The sequence below is a fragment of the Mugil cephalus genome, chromosome 11, assembly GCF_022458985.1.
Source record: "Mugil cephalus isolate CIBA_MC_2020 chromosome 11, CIBA_Mcephalus_1.1, whole genome shotgun sequence".
NCBI classification, from domain to species: Eukaryota; Metazoa; Chordata; class Actinopteri; order Mugiliformes; family Mugilidae; genus Mugil; species Mugil cephalus.
This window is the reverse complement of record NC_061780.1, coordinates 8099389-8121189: the sequence shown is the minus strand read 5'-3', so window position 1 is coordinate 8121189 and position 21801 is coordinate 8099389. Positions and strand designations below refer to the sequence as shown.

The 21801-nt window shown below is 43.7% G+C and overlaps 1 protein-coding gene across 1 annotated transcript; it reads right to left on the bottom strand.

The window, feature by feature from the left end:
* Window positions 1-1599: 1599 nt before the first annotated feature.
* Window positions 1600-13797, bottom strand: pitpnc1b (phosphatidylinositol transfer protein cytoplasmic 1b). The gene is made up of 10 exons (XM_047599343.1): window positions 13218-13797; window positions 10019-10167; window positions 7907-7995; window positions 7680-7687; window positions 7474-7545; window positions 5673-5765; window positions 5037-5192; window positions 4672-4735; window positions 4474-4560; window positions 1600-3087 (listed from the first exon to the last, which is right to left on the bottom strand). Exons 1-10 carry the CDS (start codon window positions 13263-13265, stop codon window positions 2942-2944), a joined length of 912 nt encoding a protein of 303 aa, XP_047455299.1. The 5' UTR covers window positions 13266-13797; the 3' UTR covers window positions 1600-2941.
* Window positions 13798-21801: the final 8004 nt, after the last annotated feature.

Here is a 21801-nt window from a genome sequence, read left to right as displayed (position 1 = left end):
ACGTACTCAACTTAATGGTCAGTTTACTTTAACAAAAGAGTTACTGCACTGCCAGGAAATGACGCGCTCACATGCTCACACACACACACGCACGCACACACACACACACACACACACACACACACACGCACGCACACACACACGCACGCACGCACGCACGCACGCACGCACACACACACACACACACACATACACACACACTAACCATGTTGTCAAACAAATGAGGCAGCTACATTACTGTCTGTCTAGTGAACGGAGAGCACGTATTGATCTGGAGCAGAGGCTCGTTCATCAGCATTGTTAACCAAAATCCCATCACGGTGGAGGAGAAATTATGTTCGCACACACTCCTATTATCCTTTCCTTTGAATTTAATTGATTCAGTTTTCTTGCCGTTTAAATATGATTCTTTCTTTCTCCTCGCGCCTACCTGTTTCTTTCTTCCACTCTTGCGCACTCATCTGTCCACTCCAAGGTTCCACGTGAAAGTGTCTGTACAGTAAAGTTCAGGCAACAGCTGTTCTGGTTGGTTGCGCCTCTGGAGAACGCCCTGTCTTTCCTCTACCACTCTATTTGTGGGTCCTGACTAGGGGCCTGGGAATAGCAAGATGATGCAGCGCTACGGGGTCGGGATCTATGATAATGTTCCCCGGGGAACATTTCCATATAATGAACACTGTGCATCTTCTTTAGAGGCCCCCTTGAGAAAGATGAGGACGCACAGATAAAGAGGGACGTAAGAATGGGAGATCAAGGGAGATTTCAAGAATGTGAGATAGAGAGAGAGAGAGTGAGGACGGAGAGGAAAAAGAGAGGGGGCAGAGTAGAACTGTGTAGATGGCAATAGAGACATGAGACAGAAATTTTAATGGCAGAGACAAAGAAGTAAAGGAGTGAGAGGTAATGTTAATGCAGTGCAGCCAGCGGTTTGTGCACCCTCTGCAGTACTTAGGATGAACGCTCCTGACTGTGGCGAGCACTTGCCTTTCATATCAGCCTCCTGCTGCTACTGTAAAAAGAGATACTGAGAGAAAGAGTTTTGTGTTTGTGTATGTATGCGAATGCGACGCTTTGTTGGGAAGTTAATAACAAACTGTCATGCTGGTTCTTGATTTGTATGGATAAAAGACGCCATAATGAGGCCCATAATGCGAGCAATTAAGCGTGCCATTCAAAGCAAGCTGCCATGTCTGTCAGTCACAACAACTTTCAAGTCAAAAAAGCCCACGCTTCATGACAAGCGTGGGCTTTTGTCCCGGAGCCTTGGAACAATGAAGTGACACTGGGATGACAGACATGCACCCACGCCCAACTCACAACCCCGCATCTGTTAAAAATTCATAATTCTCCATTGTCTTGCAGAGAGAAGACTGCCACGAACCACACTGGCCCAAGCGGGAGCATCTTTTCATGTCCACTGCTGCTGGAAGTGGTTCCACATGACACGCAGTGTGAAATTGGTGAGTAGATTACATGGGAGAGCTGTGATGTGCCGGCAGCCGGTTCATCTTTGTAGGTCAATACCGATCAAACATGGCTGATAATGTGATGCAGCAAGTCAATGTTTTCGCATATCTGGGCACATATCAGGAGACATTGTGAGTAAATCTTCTCATTAGGAAGAATTTGTGTTTATTGATAATAATTTATTACAAAAGGCTATACAGAGTATACATAGAATTTCCCCTTGATTCATTACGAAATATATATTCTAACTAAATATTGTGACAAAACTGTAAGATGTAACGCACTATGTACATCAGTTCAGTTTTCATCATTGATCCCTGACAAAGAGAACCATTCTCCTATAGATGTATACATATAAAAGGTAAAAAACTAACAGTAAACGGTCTTATAGATGGTTACATCATTGATATATAATTGAAGTTTAACCCTGACTTGACCCATTTGCAGCTCTGAGTTAGGCGATCAAGGAACCAATACAATGCCTCGCTGCCCTCCGTCAATACACCTGGTCTGACCTATTGGCTGTGGTGGAGATGGGAGAGCTGATCCATTGCATTGACAGCCTCCCCCTTCTCCCCTCTCTCATTAGATCCACTCTATTAAACTCCCGATGCATCTGTCTGTAGGCTGCTGGTTGGGGGCTTGGAAACAATCGGAGAGCTCTGCTGGTGGCCGTGCGCTCGACTATGGCTGAGGAAGTGAGAGAATGTACCAAAATGCGGGGCAAGGCTTTTTCAGATACTGGAAGTTTTTTTTTGTTTTTTTTTTCGTTACTGGGTAGGCACAAGGTGTTTGAGGAGAACTACACTATGTGCGTAAGAATATATGAATATTTCTGAGCCATTTTGGGAAATACACTTATTTGCTCTCTGGCAGAGAGTAAGATGAATGGATCAATACCACTCTTGCTTCTGTACGGTAAACAGAAGCTGCAGCCAGAAGTCAGTTAGTTTAGTTTAACACAAAGATAGAAAACCGGGAGAGACGGCTACCTTGACTCTGTCTGAAGGCGATAAAATCTTCTCACCAACACCTCTAAAACGTGTCCAAGCCAAGGTATCGCCATCATGTAACACCCTTGAAATGGCACGTTGTTGTTTTTACAAGCAACTGAAGAAACGAGACACAACGTGTTAATTCATACCTTTACATGTGTTGGTAATCTGAGTCAGGCTGTTTCTCCGTGCGTCCAGTCTTTAAACATAACCGGCTGCAGGCTCTAACTTTAAATTTAACAGACAGAAATGACAGCGGCATCGATCCCCTCATCTAATTGCACCCCTGGAAGCAAAGACGTGTTTCCCCCAAAATGTCAAACTATGCATTTGTGGATCATGTTGCTGTTTGCATGTGGGTGTGTGCGTGTTTGAGAAAGAGCATCACGTGGCTCTGGTGAGTGTTGACACTGTATTGGGGTTTTGTGTTTGCATTGTACAAGGTGTGTGCGTGCGCACGTGTGTTCCTGTGCGAGGCATCACTCGGGCGTTGAGTTGAGGCGTACGGGGCCGTGCGGCGCATAGGAGGCTGATGGGTCGGGCATGTCCACTGTAGTCATTCCCATCCTCTTCAGGGAACGTTCATCTGTCACAGAGATGGAGCGAGAGAACGAGGGACGAGGACCTGAGACAGAGAGACAGATAGGTAGTCAGACATAAAAAAGGAAGAGAAAAATGGAGGTAGAACTGTGTTTGAGATTGCAGTGTGTTTAAATATACTTAAGATCTGTGTCATATGCTACACAAAACCCCATTATTTAAATCCCTTATTGGTATTCAGCTCACATCCAACTTTTTATTAGATTCTCTAGAGTAAATGACATCCATTTACTTTTATTACACCAGATGAATGAAATGAAAACTATTCCTCAGTCTGTGCACAGCTGAACGCAGTAGCTGCTTTTGGCCTGTAGGGGGTCACGGCGGTGCAGCGAGCTGCAGCAGGTTGAGCAATGACTGCAGATTTGTTGCAGCTTGATGTCTCTCATCATCACACACAGAGGGAGAGAAAGAGAGAGCACAGGCATCAAGATGCTACAGGCCATATTGGGAATTCTACCTTTGATATCTCCCACATGCGGCTGAGGTTCACCAGACTAACCAGCAGGGGGCAGGGTGACCAAACACACACACACATATATGCACGTGCACACACGCACACATAACACATATGCCTAGAAACATACCCCCACCAGGTCTGACATTTGCAGCTAAGTGCTGCAATGGCTGGTTATTTATGTTGAGAGGGCTCGTGATGGTGAGAGTTCAGCAGGTGGCTGCATTACACTGTTTATCAGAGCGACGCAGTGGCATTATCACTTCATGAGCCATCCTACCAATCACCCCGCTCCCCCTACCCCCCCCCCCCTCTCTCCCTTTCTCACACACACAGCCCCACATCTGTCTCTCTATCGTCCTTTTCTGGGCACACACCCTCTGTCTCTCCCTCCTCGCTGCTCCTTGTGTTGTGAAATGTCTCCTCACTGCTCTTCCCGTTCTTCCATTTTTTTTTTTTTTTTCTGTCACAGATGTACTCCAGCCATTTGGGTACTTGTAGGGCACAGAGAAGGCACTACTGCTGCAACCAGTCTCTGTTCCAGCACGTCGGCAGAACATGATTGGTAACTGTTGTGATCTTGGTGCGAGTCCGTTGAAGGGAATTGATCACATGCCAAGATACATAAACAGAAAATACCTGTGGTGATTTATTGCATATTCCTAGAGTTTTAAAAGTAGTCAGACGAGGATATGAGTCAGTGAGCTACTCTGCACATGTCCTGGTTATTATGGTGCATTTACATGCAAGAATAATTAGCGTACAGATATACATTTCAAACTCATTGTTCTTTTCATCTTCTACTCTATTGCATTCCCTGTTTTTGCCTCCGTCTCTAAGCCTCATATTCAGATGTATTATCTCTCTCCTCCCTCCCTCCCTTCCCTTCCCTTCCCTCCTCACCCTCCCTCTGTGATATTTCAGTACAGTGCAGGTCAGTAGCTGCGACCTCACCTGTGTTGTTCTGGCTGGATTTGACTTTACTGTTGGTCCTCTCTTGCATTGTCTGCTCGTACTCTCTCACCTTCTCCAAGCTCAGCCCTGTGGGAACAGCACAGAACAATTACACACACATGCGCACATGCGGCACGAAACACAACTGCACTCTCCTGGATGTATTATATTGTATCTATGAAATGCATTATGACCCACCGTGCCATTCATCTATCCATGCTACCGCCTGCCTGTGGCCAACCAGGAGAATGTCACGGATGTTCTGAAATTGTGCAGGCCAAACAGAAACGTGTCAACGAAGGGAATGTCATCAAAAAAATAATGCAGCTGTTGTCTGTAGCCGTGTTTTGCTGTATGCTGATGTCGAAAGTTTGCGTAATTAATCGAGGCGCACGCGATCAGACTGGAGATAAATGGAAACATATTTCTCCAGTATGAAAGCCACTCTCGCTTTTTGGTAACAACGTTAAATAAAATAAACGTTGCTAGTTTTGCTCCCACTGGTTCTGGTTTTTGTTCGTGCTTCATTGCTTTTTCCGTCGCTGGAGAGAAAGCGTACTCACTCTGTGTATAAACTCCTCAGTCTTGGTCTGGAAGCCGTAGACCTCGAAGCAGCACTGCACCCTCTTGTAGGAGCACATAATGGGCTTGTGGTCGTCTCTCCAGCCCTTCTCCAGAGGCCCTCGGCCAGTTTTACTCGACTGCCAGCGACTCAAGTCCTGCACAGAGCAAACATTGGAGCTTATGAGCTGAGTCTGAAGAAATAGCCCTGATGAGTGGGGGGGTGGGGGGCAGCAAAGAAGTGTAAAAGGCAGCAAAGAAGTGTAAAAGCTTGGCGGGGAGTTGACAAAGATAGGCAGAGAAGCAGAGAAGTGTGTGTGTATTACTGATGTATGCTCTTTCAGATGCAAAGTGAACATAACAAAGAAAAAGAAACTGTATTTGTGTATCTGTGTTCATGTATTATGAGCCACTCTTAAAGGAAAGTTTAATATTTTGGGAAATACACTGCCGGGATTTAGATGCCACTTTAATATCTGTGCACTCACTAAGTAGCAGGAGGCAGTTAGCTTAGCTTAGCATGAAGCACGTACATGGCGTTTTTCAAAAAAAAACACCGAAGTTCTCCATCACACAGCAAATTCCTTTGTTTACATCACGCGCGCATGTTTGTGTGACCGTAACTGCGCAGTACGCACCTCTGACTCCTTGTAGTGCTTTTCAGGGATGGGGTCGCTCAGGATATCCAGGAAACTCACACTCTCCGCCGGGGTTGGCGTGTCCCCAAACACCTATATCCAAACAGATGGGGGAGGTCATTCAGTATAATGGCAGCGCGCGCACACGGGGACACACTCACCTGTGACCTCAAACACATGCAGTCACTCACTCAATGGAGAGCGGGATAAGAGCAGGTGAGTAACTATGTAGAAAACGGAGGTCACGCACCATAACGCGCCTCACTATATCCCACCCTGAGGCCCTTGGAGCAAATCACACCGGAGCATACAGAGGAGAGAACAGGCAGGAGAGGAGAGGAGGAGGGGGCGAGGGAAAAAAACAAGGACGTACGTGGGATATTAAAATGGGCGAGAAAGCACAATGCACTTTTCCTTGACAGAGAAAGGAGGTAACAAAAAAAAGAGAGAGGAGGCCGCACTTTTATCTGACCTTGTTTAAAATTTGTTCTAACGCCCCACTGAAATTTTTCATTTCACAGCTGAAATCTAACAAATAAGATAAACCTGGGGTAAGCCCGCTGCACTCCTGTGGTGCTGCTGTTGGTCTCAGTCTAGCTAAGGTCTTGCTCCCTCTTACGGGATGTGTTACACTAGTTGGATGTATTGTGCTGCCTTTTTACAGTGTTTCAGTTTTATTTGTATATGCTGTTTGTGTGTGTGTATATATATATATATATATATATAAAATCGTATTTTTAAACTAATACTAACTATAGCCTTCACATAAATGCAGGAATGGAGTTAAAAAATATATTTCCCTGTGAGGAGAAGCAACTGAAATTATAAAGGAAAGGAAAAAGCTCAAGTTAAGCACAAACACGGCCGATTAGTCTCTGAACTGGATTTTTTATGTGCAACTTATCAATTGGCAATTCTGATAATGTGAAGTGGGTTGCTTGTACTGATAAACCTATGGAGGATTTTTAGCTGAATCGGCAAATGGCTTTAATGAAATTCGGCTCACTGTTATCTGCCCAGTCAAATACGTCACCACTTTGATTCACTGTCGCGGCTCAAATGTCGACTCATTTTAAATGACAAAACCCAAATACCTGGTTGGGGACGAGCTGCTGGAAATAGTGAAGAAAAGTGAAGAAAAAAGGCAGATATTTTGGTAGAAGTAGAATGGATGTAGAGCTAAGATTCACCAAGTAGTCAGAGACATGGCTCTAAATAAATAACAGACATCCATCCCAGTTGGATGTCTGAATGAGCGTGCTAACAAGTTCCCAATATACAGCTTCAAAGGTGATGCCGTGTCATTGCTCATAATTTGTTCCCTTAGAGCAGCACCAAGCATCTCTTTTTACAGGTTTACCTCCCCGAGCCTTGATTCTTATATAATCATGGGACACATTGGAATAACCGTCAGTAACCTGTACCTATGTGAAACAAGAATGGACACATTTCTCCCCTCAAGCGTGCGTCTCCGCACGCTGACATGTGGAGTCTTGTTGTCGTTCCTCGAAAACACGGTACAGCCACAAAGTCAGACAGTCGCAATGGCTTTAGAGTTTCTGTGTGTGTGCATGTTGGCCTTGAATAAAATGGACCATGGCAGCCATGATCAACGCGTTGCATGCTGGTTAATAGATCTGTCAATAGTGCATTTTGTGCTTTTCTTGTTTTCCTTGTAATGGGTACATCAATTTGATGAACATTGCAGAGAAGATTGCAATTTCTCCCCATCCCCTTGTCCTTCTCCTCCCCCTCCACTCAAACCACTCCATCATTCTCTCTTTCTCTCAGTTGCACTCACGTTGTCGTTATCTCCGTTGTTGTTCTCGAATCTCGTCTCAATGCGGATGCTGAACTTGGGGATGAATGATACCTAGCAGGCAACAGGAGGTAAAAGCGGGGAAGAAAGCGGTTGAGGGGCACAGATGCCGATTAGATCCGTTAATATCTGAACTAGATGTGCTCTGTTGCATTCGTGGACAGTAAATGATATGTGAGAATACTTACTGAGTACTCTGCAGCACCAGGGATGTTCAGTATGGACAGGGAGAAACGACATTAGTTACTCGAACGCATGGGCATGAAATTGCAAGAGCATATACATAACACAAGGGAATACATCCATACAGTACATCACAATAAATATTTGATGGCGCTTGAAATATCAGCTGTCGTATGTAAATAAGCTTCATTATGCAATGAGGTGCTGGCAACACTGTGCTTAGCACACACACCTGTGATAGTGTACGGGTAGAAGTTCCAGGCCTTCTCTGTCACATAGAAGATTCGCGGGACGAATGCTTTCATCCAGGCTGGCAGTTTACTGAGAGCAACACAGGAAAGAAAGAATCACAGTCACAGAGTGGAAGAGAGGCAGAGAGATTATGGAAGGAGACAGAAAGATCCAAAGTGTATTTTTTTTTTTTTTTTGTGTCTTTTATGGCCAGATTTCCTGTAGGCTACCGCCGTTTCATTTATGTGACTCATTCCCAATTACACCTGTGGTGATGAATTGTAAATCTAGCTTCTAGGTCACATGTCAGAACATGATTGAGGTAAAATACATGCTGCAGTCACTATAGCTGTGTCTATGTGTATACACACACACAGACACACACACACACACACACACACACACACACACATATATATATATACACGTGTGTGTTTGTGGGTGTGTGTTCCAACAGATCTTTGTGTGTACTAATGAGAACCAAAAGTCCCACAAGCACACAAAGATTAGTAAAATCCATCTCAGTGAGAACACTTCTTCACTTCTTTCAAAGTTTATTTTAGGATTAGACCTTGGGTTTGTAGTGTTGATTGGCATAAATGCTGAGGTTACGTTAGAGTAATGAGTGAGGGTATGGGAAGGTTACGGAACCGAATTTAAAGCTACGAGAGAATTCGTAGCTTTTTTTAGATGGGCTTGTCATTTTAATCACAGTTGACTGATTAATGGGCCATTACCGTGGGCGCTTAGCAAATAAAACACATCCTTTCAGCACAAACACACGCACGCAACTTGAAAATCCTGCGGTTTCCTGCAGTCTAACAATCACTGCAACATTTCAGTTCAAATATTACTCACATACTACTTTGATGACTGTAAACGTGAGTCACATCGGAAATCATATGGGAAAAACAGTCCCTGGCTTGAAACCATTCAGAAATCATTTGGGTTTATTTTAACAGTTCATATTTAGGGTTTATGAGCCATATACTTAGACCTGGATGGTTTTTAACAAGCTACAATAGAGCTGCAAGCAGCAATAATGACGTGGCGCACCTGTTTAATAAATCATTGCGAGTGTTCACATATAAATTACAGCAGTAGCCTGACATATTGGAAAATGCACTTCTTCATTTTTAGCTGGATGATAAGATTGACGCCACGGTAATATATATCTATTAAATATGAGGCGAGAGTCGCCATGTTCAAACAGAAAAGACTGGAAACGGGAAAACAGCGAGCCAGCTTCCACAGAAATACAATGAACTTCACCTGCCACCATCTCTAAATCTCAATAATTAACTCGCTGTGTCTGATCTGTTATCAACGTATAAAAACAATCATATTAGCTTTATTTGGGGTTGAGTGATTGACTGGTTGGAGCAGTAACGTCTTGGCAACGGCTGCCAGCCAACAAAGACTGCACCGCATAAAAACCTGTGTAACAGCAATGGGAATGTTTACACTTTGTTAAGCAAAATGATAAGATTAGCTTCAGAGTTTCTGTTACTCCAGTACGTTTATTACCAGCTCAGTTTTTTGTTCTAAGCCTACCAGCTGCTGTGTATCAATCTTCTTATCTAAATTATGTGAAAAAAATGTGTATTTCCAAACATGTCAAATTATTGTATTTATATCTATAGTTTTAAATTTGTTCTTATGTCTGCCAAAACTACACAATAGCACAATATAATAATAATAATTGTTCATGCACTGCTTATAAAAGCTAATTAAAGCTTATAAAGTGGCTGTAGTAAAGTTTCCATCATTTGAATGTATGAAGTGAACACATACACATAATGTGAACTTTGACCGTCAACAGAGACCATTAATCGATTGTACTGGTTGTATTTCCACTGTAACCTGAGAGAATATGCCTCATTATGTTCAGACAAAGGGCAGCTGGACTTTGGATGTAGGCAGGATTCACCGAGTTTTGAAATTATTGTTTTACTGCCGGTCAGGAAGTGATAGTTACCACTCGGGTCCACTTCCCAGTGAAGCAACAGATCAAACAACATAAGTTATCATAAGGACGGTAGTGACAGGCTGTAAAAGGATTATTTGTACATCATTAGTGCAGCGGCACAATCACCGTAGAGCTGAATTCTACCTGCTGAGGTAGATGCGTTTCTCGGTCAGCTGTCCGGGGCCGTGCTGAGGGTGAACGTCGGACTCATTCTTCACCACCTCCACGCCCTCTCCCCCGCCGCTCTGCTCACAGCTGTGCTTACTGATCATGTACAGCTGCCCAATCCTGTACTGGAGGCCCGAGGAGCGGATTGCGAAGACGTTTTTGGTGGCGAGGATGGAGGCGGTGTGGAGAAAGAGACAAGGAGAAACTCCAGTGAGAAAATGTACAAAAGCACAAAAGCAAAATCCTCATACTAGTCCTCAAGCCGCCGTGGAGAGTGACACATTTCGAGTACACTATATTTGCCGCAATTACAGTTAGTTTGCCGATGGTCATGCATCATAAATTTTATGTAACTTCTGAGAACACATTTGTCCTCTTTACTGTTTTCAATAAAATAAAAGAAAGGCTGTTTTCTTTCTCTGCTCTTTATAAATATTTATTCCACTGTATTTATCTTACAGTCTCGGTTACTGTTTAGATTGAAATTATTGCATGCACGTGTATTTCACATGTAATTATTTCAAACAATTGAAAAGTACATAAAGAAACTACAATTAGCCCCAGAACCAACATTAATAAACTTATATGCAGCCACTGCAGCTGCTGGTCAGAATAAATTATATTCTCATTTTAAGTTAGTTTTCTGAAGCCCTACAAGACATCTTTGTGATTTTAGGGTAATAAAACTTGACATTAAGTGGAACAAACTGAAAGATTCCCGACACAAGGTGAGAAATTTGTGTCGATAAAAAGTTAAGTCATATCAGAAATATAAAATGCACATCCCACTGAGTAAATCATATTAACCACTAAGAGGAAGTGGCTAATGAAAGTCACATCAGGTTCAGTCACTGTTACTGAGTCTGGATTCGTCTTGACAGACATTTACTCGGGGCTCCCGAGCTTTATATTTGCCCATTGCTTTTTAAGTAAGCAGTCACTCGATGTGTATAAGGATTTCCCTAAGGTGACCATATCAAATGTCCAATTTGGCCAGTGAGGGTTATATGCATGGTGTCTAAATTAGGGTGGAGGGACTCTGCGCTGCAGCCCCAGTGTGTGTCCGATGCTGATGAGGCATCTTAAAGAGGACGAGGCCTTTGGGCATCTGGAGGGCCCTGCTCATTGAGCTCAGTCTGGCAGAATTAGTGTTATCTTTACAGCAATCTATACACACTATAGATCAGTGCAGTAATTATTCATTGTTTTTCAGTGACGCTGCCACCATCTCTTTTCTCCCTGCTGTTCTGCTGTGGTCACTGTAATACCATTCGTTTTGTTGCCCTATATTTGTGTGGCACCAAAGCATTATTTTAATTAAAAGCAGAAACAGAGAAAGATGGCGAACTAGAGAAAAGGAGGACGCCGGAATATCTGTTAGCCATCCTTCACTGTACTTTGCAGACATCATGTGACACTCCTCCTTCTTGTTCCAATTACCGAGAGATGTCAACATTCAATATTTACTTATTGGGTATTCAAGGTACTTAATGAATCATAGTGATGGGTGGTTAAACACCGTCCCGAGACTATCAGACTACAGAGGAGCGAGCTCCTCCCACACAGGCTGTCAATCTTTTTTTTTTCTTTTACTTTCTGTAAAAGCAGGTAGCTTAAAAGAATTCTTTTTTTAGTCTCTAAATTATTGTTATGCAGTCTGGATAGCTGCCAAAGCATTCAGTGACAGCTTTAAGCTGGCAACATCACAACATTTCAGCCATGTTTCCATTAACAGACAGGACAGATTTACGGGAAATGCATTCGTCATAGATTCCTCATGACATAAACACATCAGGGTGGAAACTGTGTTCATACCATCAATGTGAAAGCGAATGAAAGTGAAAGATATTATTACTAAAATCAAAATAAGAGTTGCCATCTGATACTACTACGTATATATTCTCCTTTCTCATTCTGTTTTTTATGAGGTCGTCCTCTAGAGAGGTTTTCACACGCGCCATAATCTTTGATGATCTTGACGATTTATTTAGTTTACAGGACTAAGACTTGAAAGCTTCCGTATCCATCCAGGTGTCCACATTTTTAGTCTTTAAAAGTGCTCAACATGATTTTGTAAAGATGGCTTTTACCTTGGCAAAGTTCTTTTTGGTTGATAAGTGTCAAAGGGGGCCACGTTGTGACTGACTGTTGAAAAGCAATAAAACATGAAATCTTCCAAGGATGCTGAATGCTTTTTTTTAAATTTATTTTTTATTGCATCATTACAGGTGCCAGACGGTGCACTTTCAATTTTGCCCACACACTCAAACGCAAGGCTCAAGTGTCTCAACTCATGCATAGGCCGAACCAACCGACCTTAGCGACGCACACCTGAGCTACTGTCTATCAGCTTTTCTGTCAGTGCAATACAATACTGAACACATTCCTGAACACGCTGGCGTTGCTTTGGGTTACAGAGGTCTGGATGTTTCACAGGTGAAACTCAACACTATTCACCTCAGAGGTGGAGTAAGGGTTAGGGTGTCGTAAATGGCTCGGATTTAGGGAGCTGTCACGATTTGGTACCTCCTCAAATAAGCTGCATTTAAACTTACATTACGTTCAGGCGAAAGAGGATTTGCTGCAAGCTCAAGTTTCTGTGTCCCTGTACCGATACTGTAAATCCTATTCTGGACTGCTATTTGTCACTGTCACTGTTGTGGTAACAGGTAACAGGAGGGGATGGGGGGAAGGTAGAGGACATTCCTCTTGAAGGACACTTTGGTGCACCCTCATCTGTTGACGCCTTCTCTTCAGCGCATTCTCTCTGTTTATCAAGCTGTGGGCCGAATGCCTTTGTTTGAGTTCGCAGGTCGCGGGGCTGTAACCAGTCCGACTTGTTTGAGCGCTGGAGCGAGGGAGGGAAAGCAGCGTAGCACGCAGATGGACGGATAATTTAGACACAATTTCAGCGCTATATTACTGCTGGCCAGGTGTTCCCGCGGTGGCTCAGATTGCCCGAGCCCATCGCTGCATGCCTCGCTATACTCGGCGTGCCAAGGCTCCCGGAGGGACGCCGCGGGAGCTCTGTGTGCTCTGTTGGCGCTCTCCTTATCAGCACATTAACACTTTCAAGATTACAAGCTGAAAAAAAAGCACGAAACTGTTGTACTCCAGTTTAAAGTTGAAGACGGCAGTGTGCATGTGCGAGTGTGGGAAAGACAAACACACTTACCTCATCTACAGTCAGTGGCATGCATATGCGGTACTCTTTCATCAACATGGTGCTGGTAGAGGGAGAACGGTCGCTTTGAGCTGAACTGACTGCGCTTGAGTTTCTCTGTTTCAGCTGTCTTCGTTGCACAACAGACACCCCCAGGCAAGCACCAGACCACAGTGACCACAGTGACGCAATTTCAGACGCTCTTCTCCTTTGTTTTGCTGATGTCAGTAGTCCATGAAGTTAAGTCCGGTCCTCCCTGTCAATGAGTGTTTGCTGCTTTCTCACTTTTCCCCTCTTTAAAGCCTTCAGCCTTGTTTCTCTTCCCAGTGCATGTCCTGCAGCTGACTTTTAAACTCCCGTCCTCCCCTCCTTTTCTTACTTCTCCTTTCTCCTCTCTTGCATTCAACCGCCCTGTCTAGTTTCTGTTTCTTAGTTTCTGTTAGGCATAAATCAGTAATTAGATTTAAAATTGCTGTTTACCAACTCTACCTGTTCATTCCCCTCTGGGCTTTGTCTTTTATTCTTGCCAGTGTTGTCTCTTACATTGCTCCTCCCATTCCCTTAAACCACCCTCAACTGCTTTCAGTTCCTCTAAATTCCTTTGGCAGTTCCCTACTTATCTTTCCTTCCCTCCCTCCGAGAGTATCCACTCCCCGCCCACTGTACTTTACCACCCCTTCACCTGTGTCACACCCCCCCCCCCCTCTTTCTCTGATCTTTATCTGTCCTTTCTTCTCTGTCGTCAAGACTGCTGTCAGCAGTAACACTCCTGTCCGTCTATATTCGCAGTAACAGGTAGCACAGATTGTTAATTTCGGTGTTAGTAAGAATTTCCCAAATAGGGCCCTTGACTCCTCAGGTTCCCTCATTCACGTTATGACAGCATTTAAGGTGTATGAATGGCCAAAACACACAGGGGTAGTCAGGAGGGGCCATCTGATTAAATATTACCAAAGCCATGAGAGCATCCATTAAGCACAGCGCTGAACTCGCTCACATTGTATTACCTCATGACCTTCGGCTGGGTTTAATTGAATCCGTGTTTAGTCAATGAGTACTGGAATAATTTCTCGTCTGTGTCCGTCCTTGACTCCCGGGCCACTCTCCTTTTGTCTGAGCGAGTACTGGCGGTGACTGCCAGGCATTTATTGTTGACTCCCCATCAAATAGGAGAAGCAGATGTTTGGCCTCTCCGGGTTAGTCTGACAGGGGCCAAAACAAATAACCGACCCTGGATTCCTCCGTTCTGGTGGAATTCACTCGCTGTTCTCAGCGCGTCTTGAGACCAGGCCAAAGTGGCTCCCTCCTCCGCATGTCATCCCTATCATCTGCTCTGCAGCGAAAGAGCAGGCGAAAAACAAATTCCTGGTGGGGCTCGCTCCTATCTTATCAGATCAGTGTTTAGAGGAGGGAATCCTCTTCAGAGAGCCAAGGTGTGCTTTGCTCATCTCTGCCCCCATTTTCCTCGGGCTCAGACACACGGAACTATGACAGCACATGCATCGCCGCAGTTTAAAGGGTGATTGGTGGTGACTTATAGATGTGTATGCAGCAACTGATGGAGGCATCAATAACTTTGATTGGTTACTTAATTGTGGTTTGAGGGTTGTTTGGGAACTATGGCGAGAAAGATCAGTGGTCTCTGATGACTGATCCTATGAATTATGTAGCTAATTAAAAGATTTATTAATGGGTGAGCATTGTGTCTAATTTGTGATCCTTTTCATTCTTTAAAAGAAAATCAGAACCTGAAAGGATATAGTACATGTAAAACTCAGAGAAATGTTATTTTGAAATGTCTGTATCACAAATTATTAGCATTTGCAGGAACTCTCGCACCGTAGAGACATGCAACAAAGGCCCCATTTATATCTGGAATTTACATGTGATCTGTATATGGATAAGTTACATGAATAGCCGTTATCTTGGATCTGCACACACTGTGATAAAGATCTTAGTATGCAAATAGCTTAGGCAGGGCAGGTACACTCCAAACCCAGGACGAGGAAAATTACGTCACAGACGGCTGCCATTCACCTTTAAATATTTTTGTGGCTAAAAGTAAAAGCAGAGGGCAGAGTTAAGGGAACTTTCGGCTCCAAAGTGTATGAATGTGTTTCTGATAACAGTTCATTCACATCACAGTGTGCTCTTTGTGTGTGTTTACATGTTGTTTTCCGTGTCCTATGTGAGAAATCCAGAGGTTGTTAACACGTGCCGTAAAATTCCCTAGGTGGAGGCGAAGTGGGGATGTAGCAGCTTGTTTCTGCTAGATTCATGATTTTGATGCTGGATCTACGACGTAGATAGCTAATGCACGACTTGCACCGCCTCAGAAATATAACTACATGTTGCAGCGACGCAGCTGTGAACAGCTGTGATCGGTCCGAATGCATTTTCTTTTCCATGTCTCTCAAGGGCTGGACAAGCACAGAAACAAAAAGTCTCCTTTCTTCTGAATAACACAAACCATCAACCCAGACGCCATCTCTCTGTTCACGTTTAGTGATTTCAGTTGATGTTGTTTAACATTTATTAACTGAAACATGAGCTGTACAGTTCCAGTCGGCACTGTTTGATGTACAAGAGCAATTACAGGACCTGGTAATACGCCCAAATCTGCCGCTGGCTGTGGTCACACCTGTGCATCTAGGCGGCTCAGGGTGTGACTTATATCGACAGGTGTTGCAAATCAACCAGATTGGATGAAGAATAACATTAAAAAGATTGTAATTGGCCAGGGGTGTGGAGAGCTGCATCGGGAGGAGAATCTTTAAGTGACCAATTAGTTGTGAAACTTTTTTGGACTGAGATCTGTGCTTGTCTAAGTACATGTTTGAACGTATCGGTACCACGCTGCCCTGTCGTGTTACTGTTCAATGATTCCACTTGTCTGAATTCAACAAACTGGAAACCACACTTCCTCTTGTCGGGCATCACAGCTGCCAAAAAGATGCTCGCCTTACGATGGAAGCCTCCACACTCAACTGCTAGGACTCAGTGGATTAACACCTATGCTGACAATGTCAATATGGAGTTGTCAGTGGCGAGAATGCACAGTGCTACTACAGATACGACTCTGGCATGGCTAACAATGGCAGATGGGGAGGGGGGGTGTTAGATTTATTTAGTATCAGCTGATCATTTATAATAGTGTTTGGTTGTGTGTTTTTTGTCCTGAATGAATGAGGCAAAACAAATTCACACTAAAGGAATGATCCGAGCCATCACATCTCAAACGCGTCTTCAGTGCATCTTGAGTGTTTTCACACCTGACTTCACACCGGGCCTGAAGCTGACAGTGGTTTTAATGTTGTGGCTGATCGGTATAAATGCTTCCAATGGTGTAGGCTACAGTGCAGGATGTGCACGAATCCATTGCACAGTATAAACCAAGCTTTGCAGGCTCTGTCTTATAACGGCCTCTCTGCCTCTTTGTGTCTTGGTCTTTGACTGAATCACTTCAGTATTCAGTGAAGTGATGATCCTCTGAAGCAGCAGATCATTTAAAATATACATTTTTGCTCTCAACATGAAATATTACATCGCGAAAATTAAAAGTATTATTAATGAGCAAGGTCAGTGGCATTCCGTGACTGGCTTTGAAACGAAACTTTCCGATGAGTAAATTTAGCTGAGGCAGTGATGCATTATTTCTGCCTGAGTGAAACACTTCTTAAACAGCTCTTCTACTTTCATGACGCCCGTCTTTGTTTCCTGTCCTGCAGAATAAAATAGCAGGTGCTGATGAAATTGAAGGGCACTTCATCATGACGTTCACACCTAACACATCCTCTCACGTCATTAAATGAAAAATGAATGGGTGCACTTAAAATCTGGTGAGGCATTCTTTGACCTCTATGTTTCCTGGTCTGATTGTGCTCCTGTGAGGGTGTATGTGTGCGACTACGTGTCGGTGCGACGACCAATGTGAACAGTGCGGATCTGTACGACGCTTGAAAAAAGGAAGAAGCGGATCATTAAGCGTTGGGCAGGCTGCCATTGCTACATTACCGGCTTTTCAATCTCAAGGTGTGGTCACATGCCAAGGTCAAAGGTTCTCTGGTGTCCCTCCTACACAAGTGAGTGATGAAACCCTACCACCTGCTCCTGGATTAGAGGGGGTTTGGTGGAGGGCGCAGAGCTGATACGCTGCAGCTTTTTCATCTCGTGGAAGGGTGAAAGGTAAGGCTTTGAGAAAGCTTTGAGATCATGAATTCAGCAGTCGGCGAGGATAACGTTTGACTGGTTTATGAGCTCTGTGTTGTGCAGTTATGAAGTGCGATAAGCGCCAGCATCCATCTGTAAGTGTGTCCAGATCCTCCGCCACCCTCCCTTCTCGCTCCGGTATCGCGACAAGCCCGGTGGACCCCTCTGATCTCTGTTTTGGTCCCAGCATCAAAAACCTGAAGTATTTAGGTCAGACTTTAGCCTAGCAAAGAGAGAGAGACAGGAAGAGAGAAATAACAATGAGAAAAAGTACACATTCCATTATTGTCCCGTGTTCAGGGAGCGGCTCAAAGCGCAAACGCTGCCAGATAAAACTGCACAGCAGGCAAAACGTGGGCTAGTTGTCGTGCTAACATCTTTGTGTACCGAGATGTCTAATGTGTGTTTTATGTGTTGCGTGTTAAGATGTAAGCTTAGTCTTAATCTCCTTGTAGTTGAGTATCAGGCTGGTGACATTGATTGGACCAGCTCCTTAATTGATACCACTGGAGGGATGCCCGCCAGGGGGACTGTGGTCCTGTGTGTGTGTGTGTGTGTGTGTGTGTGTGTGTGTTAGAAGTGAATCCCCTGGTGACTTGGATGAAACAGAGCGCTCACTTATCCTTATCGAATCCCAATCGCAAAATACGCGTGCGCGTCAGCAGTGAGGAAGATGAGGTCTTATCTGGCGTCGTTAGCGGCTCCAGACGGCGTTCCAGGACACGGAATTCAGTGCAGCGCCCCAGCATAACAACTCGCCACACGAGGAGGCACAAGTGCGATCATTAATTTCAGCCACACGCGCACATACTGTACACACTGCTCCCATATGAACACGTGTCACCACTCGAGCTTCTTGCCTGTGTAATCAAGTCCTGAAACCCCAATTATAAAAAAGAATAATTCATCTGCAGCTATTTTTCCATATTCATAAGCCGAGCAATATAGCCGGGATTCCATACATTGTTAAATGTGTGTTCCCAGATGAATTATAGATGTTATGTGAAATTGTTCAGTGTTCTTAAATGTCATCATTAATCTGAACAAGGAGCAACAGCGCCTGCTCATATCCACAGAGGAGAGAGAAATGTGTTTTTGTCTCAGCAGAGTTTGTGTGCACGCAGAAAAAAGATAAAAGATCCAGATCTATTCTATAGCTTGCATTATTCCTGTGTGTATTTGTGAGTTTGCAAGAGACAGAGAGAGGGTTAGAGAGAGAGAGGGCTCTTGTGTGCATTGGAGGCAGCCAGAAGCTGGTGTGTATCTAAAGGCGTTCAGAGCATGGATGATCAGAGGGTGTGAGCCCAACACATTCATCAGGGCTCTCCACAGGGACAGAAGTTGAGGCGCACCACAGAGACGAATAAAAATGCTGCGGACCGAGAATAAATTAAATAATTTATTCCAGAAATGGAGTGGAGGGGATTTGGAGACAAGTGTGTGGAAGGGGAAGGGCAGAGGAAAGGATTAAAGCTGCGTTCAGTGTCTGCGCAAGATAGAGGCTAGCACTGTGGCCCTGCACTTTTTCCTATTCCACACACCACCACTGAAAGGAAATTCAATTGCCACTTTCCCTCACTTTCTGCCTGGTGCGTGAGAGCAGGAAGAAAATGGAAAGAGAGCGATAGAGTCAGTGACTGAATGCAAAGTAAATGCACACATACACTGTGTTGGAGGAATGCAAAGAAAGTTGAAAAGGCATCTCAAGCTGTTTCTAAAAATATAACAGGAACTCTGCGGCCACTCATTTAGTGAACCCCTTCCCCACTCTTTGTTTCCATCTCATCTAACCAGCTCTTCAGCCTTGCTCCATGCTGAAGCTCCATGTCTTTGTGTTAATACCGCATGGTCTAGCGAGGCTCAGAAAGTCATCCCATTGGCTTTAAGGCCTGTACTACTCTCCCAAAGAAATAACATTTGGTGGGTCCTCAAAATGCTGTTGAATGTGTAGAAATTTCATTATACTGCCTGCGGCTTGAGGCCCGTTTGTTTAACGACATACATGCCAGATGGAGGAACTTGCCATGCACAATGAGGGGAAACCACAGAATTGTTTAAAAAAAAAAAGAAGCAAAAAAGAAGTGAAAAAAGCATGATGTGCATTAGGCAATGGAGACATTTTGACAGTGGATCCTCCTTCCAACACTGGAGCCATGAAAGCCACATGTGGCACTATAAAACACATCTGTGGACATGACATATTCCATTTCAGGTAAAGTAGACGCTGCCAGTCTGACACCACTCCTCAGAGACCCTAGAATCCCCTCACAACCCTTCCACCTCTCGTACCGTGTGGTCAGCCTCTGTCCTAAGCATGTTGTTTCTCCCTTTCAGCAGAAAATGATAAAAAAACAAAAAATAATAACTCTGATGAAAGGAGGTTTGCTGCTAGGGTTTTGTGATGGCATCACTTAGGGATTAAGAGCCAACTGGAGTAAGTAGTAATAACCTTTAAGATTCTTTAAACGTGACAACTTCATGCTGCTTTCACACACAGGGTTTTCTTTATAACACAAAGTCCATTCCTGGAAAATATTGTCTCCAAATTACAACAACAACAACAATTAAGCAAGGACAATCCCATTTAATGTAAAAACTACTCTTGCATGAATATACTTTAAGTTTGTCACGATTGTTGTTTAGGCTGCAGGCCAGCCATGTTTGTTGTCTTCTGGGTCGGATTTTTAAATGAAACAGTGAATGAAAACAAAGCTGTTAAGCGGCTAACGTACAATCCACAGATGTTGGATCTTTCGGCAGCACATGAATGCACATGAAGCGTGGCATTCAGATGTTCATTACCACGCTGTCAAATGCTCTATTTCAGGTCATGCAGTGAACGTGGTGAACACAGGTATCATGCGCATAATGTGATGAAGTATCAAAAGTAGTAAATGCAAACTAAATAAAATAAATTTTAAATGACGTAATTAAAAGTGAACGCAGCAGTTGAGAAACCAAAACCACAGATATACTCTTGCACAAATAAAACATTTAGAAATGTTCTTCAATCAATAGATCAATTAATCAATTTCTGGAACTACTACAGGGTAATTTCAAGTAAAAGAAAAAAAATAAGAAATCCCTGGGAAGCAGACGGTGTAAGTTTAGAACTAAAAAATAATGGATGGTTAATAATTAATTGTGAGTTATTAAATTAAGTGGTAAACTTTTGTAAACATAATAAACACCTGCTGATAAAACCACTTTGTAATTGCAGTGGTGTTTCACACATCATTTACTGCCTCACTACTGCTGCTATAAAACAACATAAACTATTGTGTGTATCTCTGTACACTTCTACCCGCTGTAAATCAAAAGATAAGGCATGATGATGACATGTCATGATGTAATATTTTGGATGAATTACCACGCAGAGCTTAAAGTAGTCACTATTAGATCCACGCTGACTAACATCACCAACAGGCAAATGCTGCTTACACATTATCACATACAGTATGTGATAATAAAATCTTATGACACTTTAATGGGTTTTGCATTTAGTAATTGAACTTCCCATGTATTACTTTTATATCTATAGTATCTGGCAATGAACAGTTAAAAAAACATAGTAAAGTTGGCTGATGTTATGGCCGTGGTGGCTCTCAGCGGCGAGAACGACGAGTCAGGATACAGACAGAAGATACAACATCTAGCCGGCCTGTTGCAGAGCCAGCCACTGTAACAACGTAACTGAAAGTTGGTGAGACAAAAGAGACCCCCATCAGCACAAATCCCAGTGACATCTGCACTTTGTGCACTGGCTGAGAGAAGCCCACCTTCCACACCGCGTCCTGACTATGAGCTACAGCTAGACTATCGGGAGCATCTTGAATTCTGGAGCAGGCCGCAAGACTCCGTAGTAGATAGTGATATCAGCTGAGAAGATCATCAGAGGCTCTCTTCCTGCCATCACAGGCATTTACACCACTCCCTGCATCTGCAAACAGCATCGTGGGAGACCCCACACGCCCTTCACGCTCACACTCCAGTCTTCAGAAAAGGCTACCTAAGCATCTGGGCCATCACAAAACAGAGTCCTCCCCCTAAACCATCAGACTTCTCAACTCCCAGGGACTGGACACATAAACATACTAACAAACTACTCAACAACCTGCAGCATTATGGTCATAATGTTTACATTCCTAATCATTATGTTTAATGGTACTTATGTTTAGAAATTGTGTAATCTGCTGCTATATGGCCCTTATGTTTACACTCTAAGTGTACTGCACTCATCTGTACCGTCTTCTGTGTTTACACTCTCAGCATAAGTTGCTCACTTGCACTTGACAAGAAATGTCTTAGTTCTGTGTTGTCGTCTGAGTTGTGCGTAGTTTTACACAACGTAATGATCTGTTCTTTCATTTGACTTTGTCCTGCATCA

What these genes read in the sequence shown, in the direction of transcription:
- pitpnc1b (XM_047599343.1), bottom strand. Translation starts at nt 13,265, where the DNA reads ATGTTGATGAAAGAGTACCGCATATGCATGCCACTGACTGTAGATGAG. An exon ending in AAACGCATCTACCTCAGCAG is followed by an intron (nt 7,996 to 10,018) that starts GTAGAATTCAGC and finishes TGTTGCTCTCAG; the next exon opens with TAAACTGCCAGCCTGGATGA. An exon ending in ACAACGGAGATAACGACAAC is followed by an intron (nt 5,766 to 7,473) that starts GTGAGTGCAACT and finishes GTTTGGATATAG; the next exon opens with GTGTTTGGGGACACGCCAAC.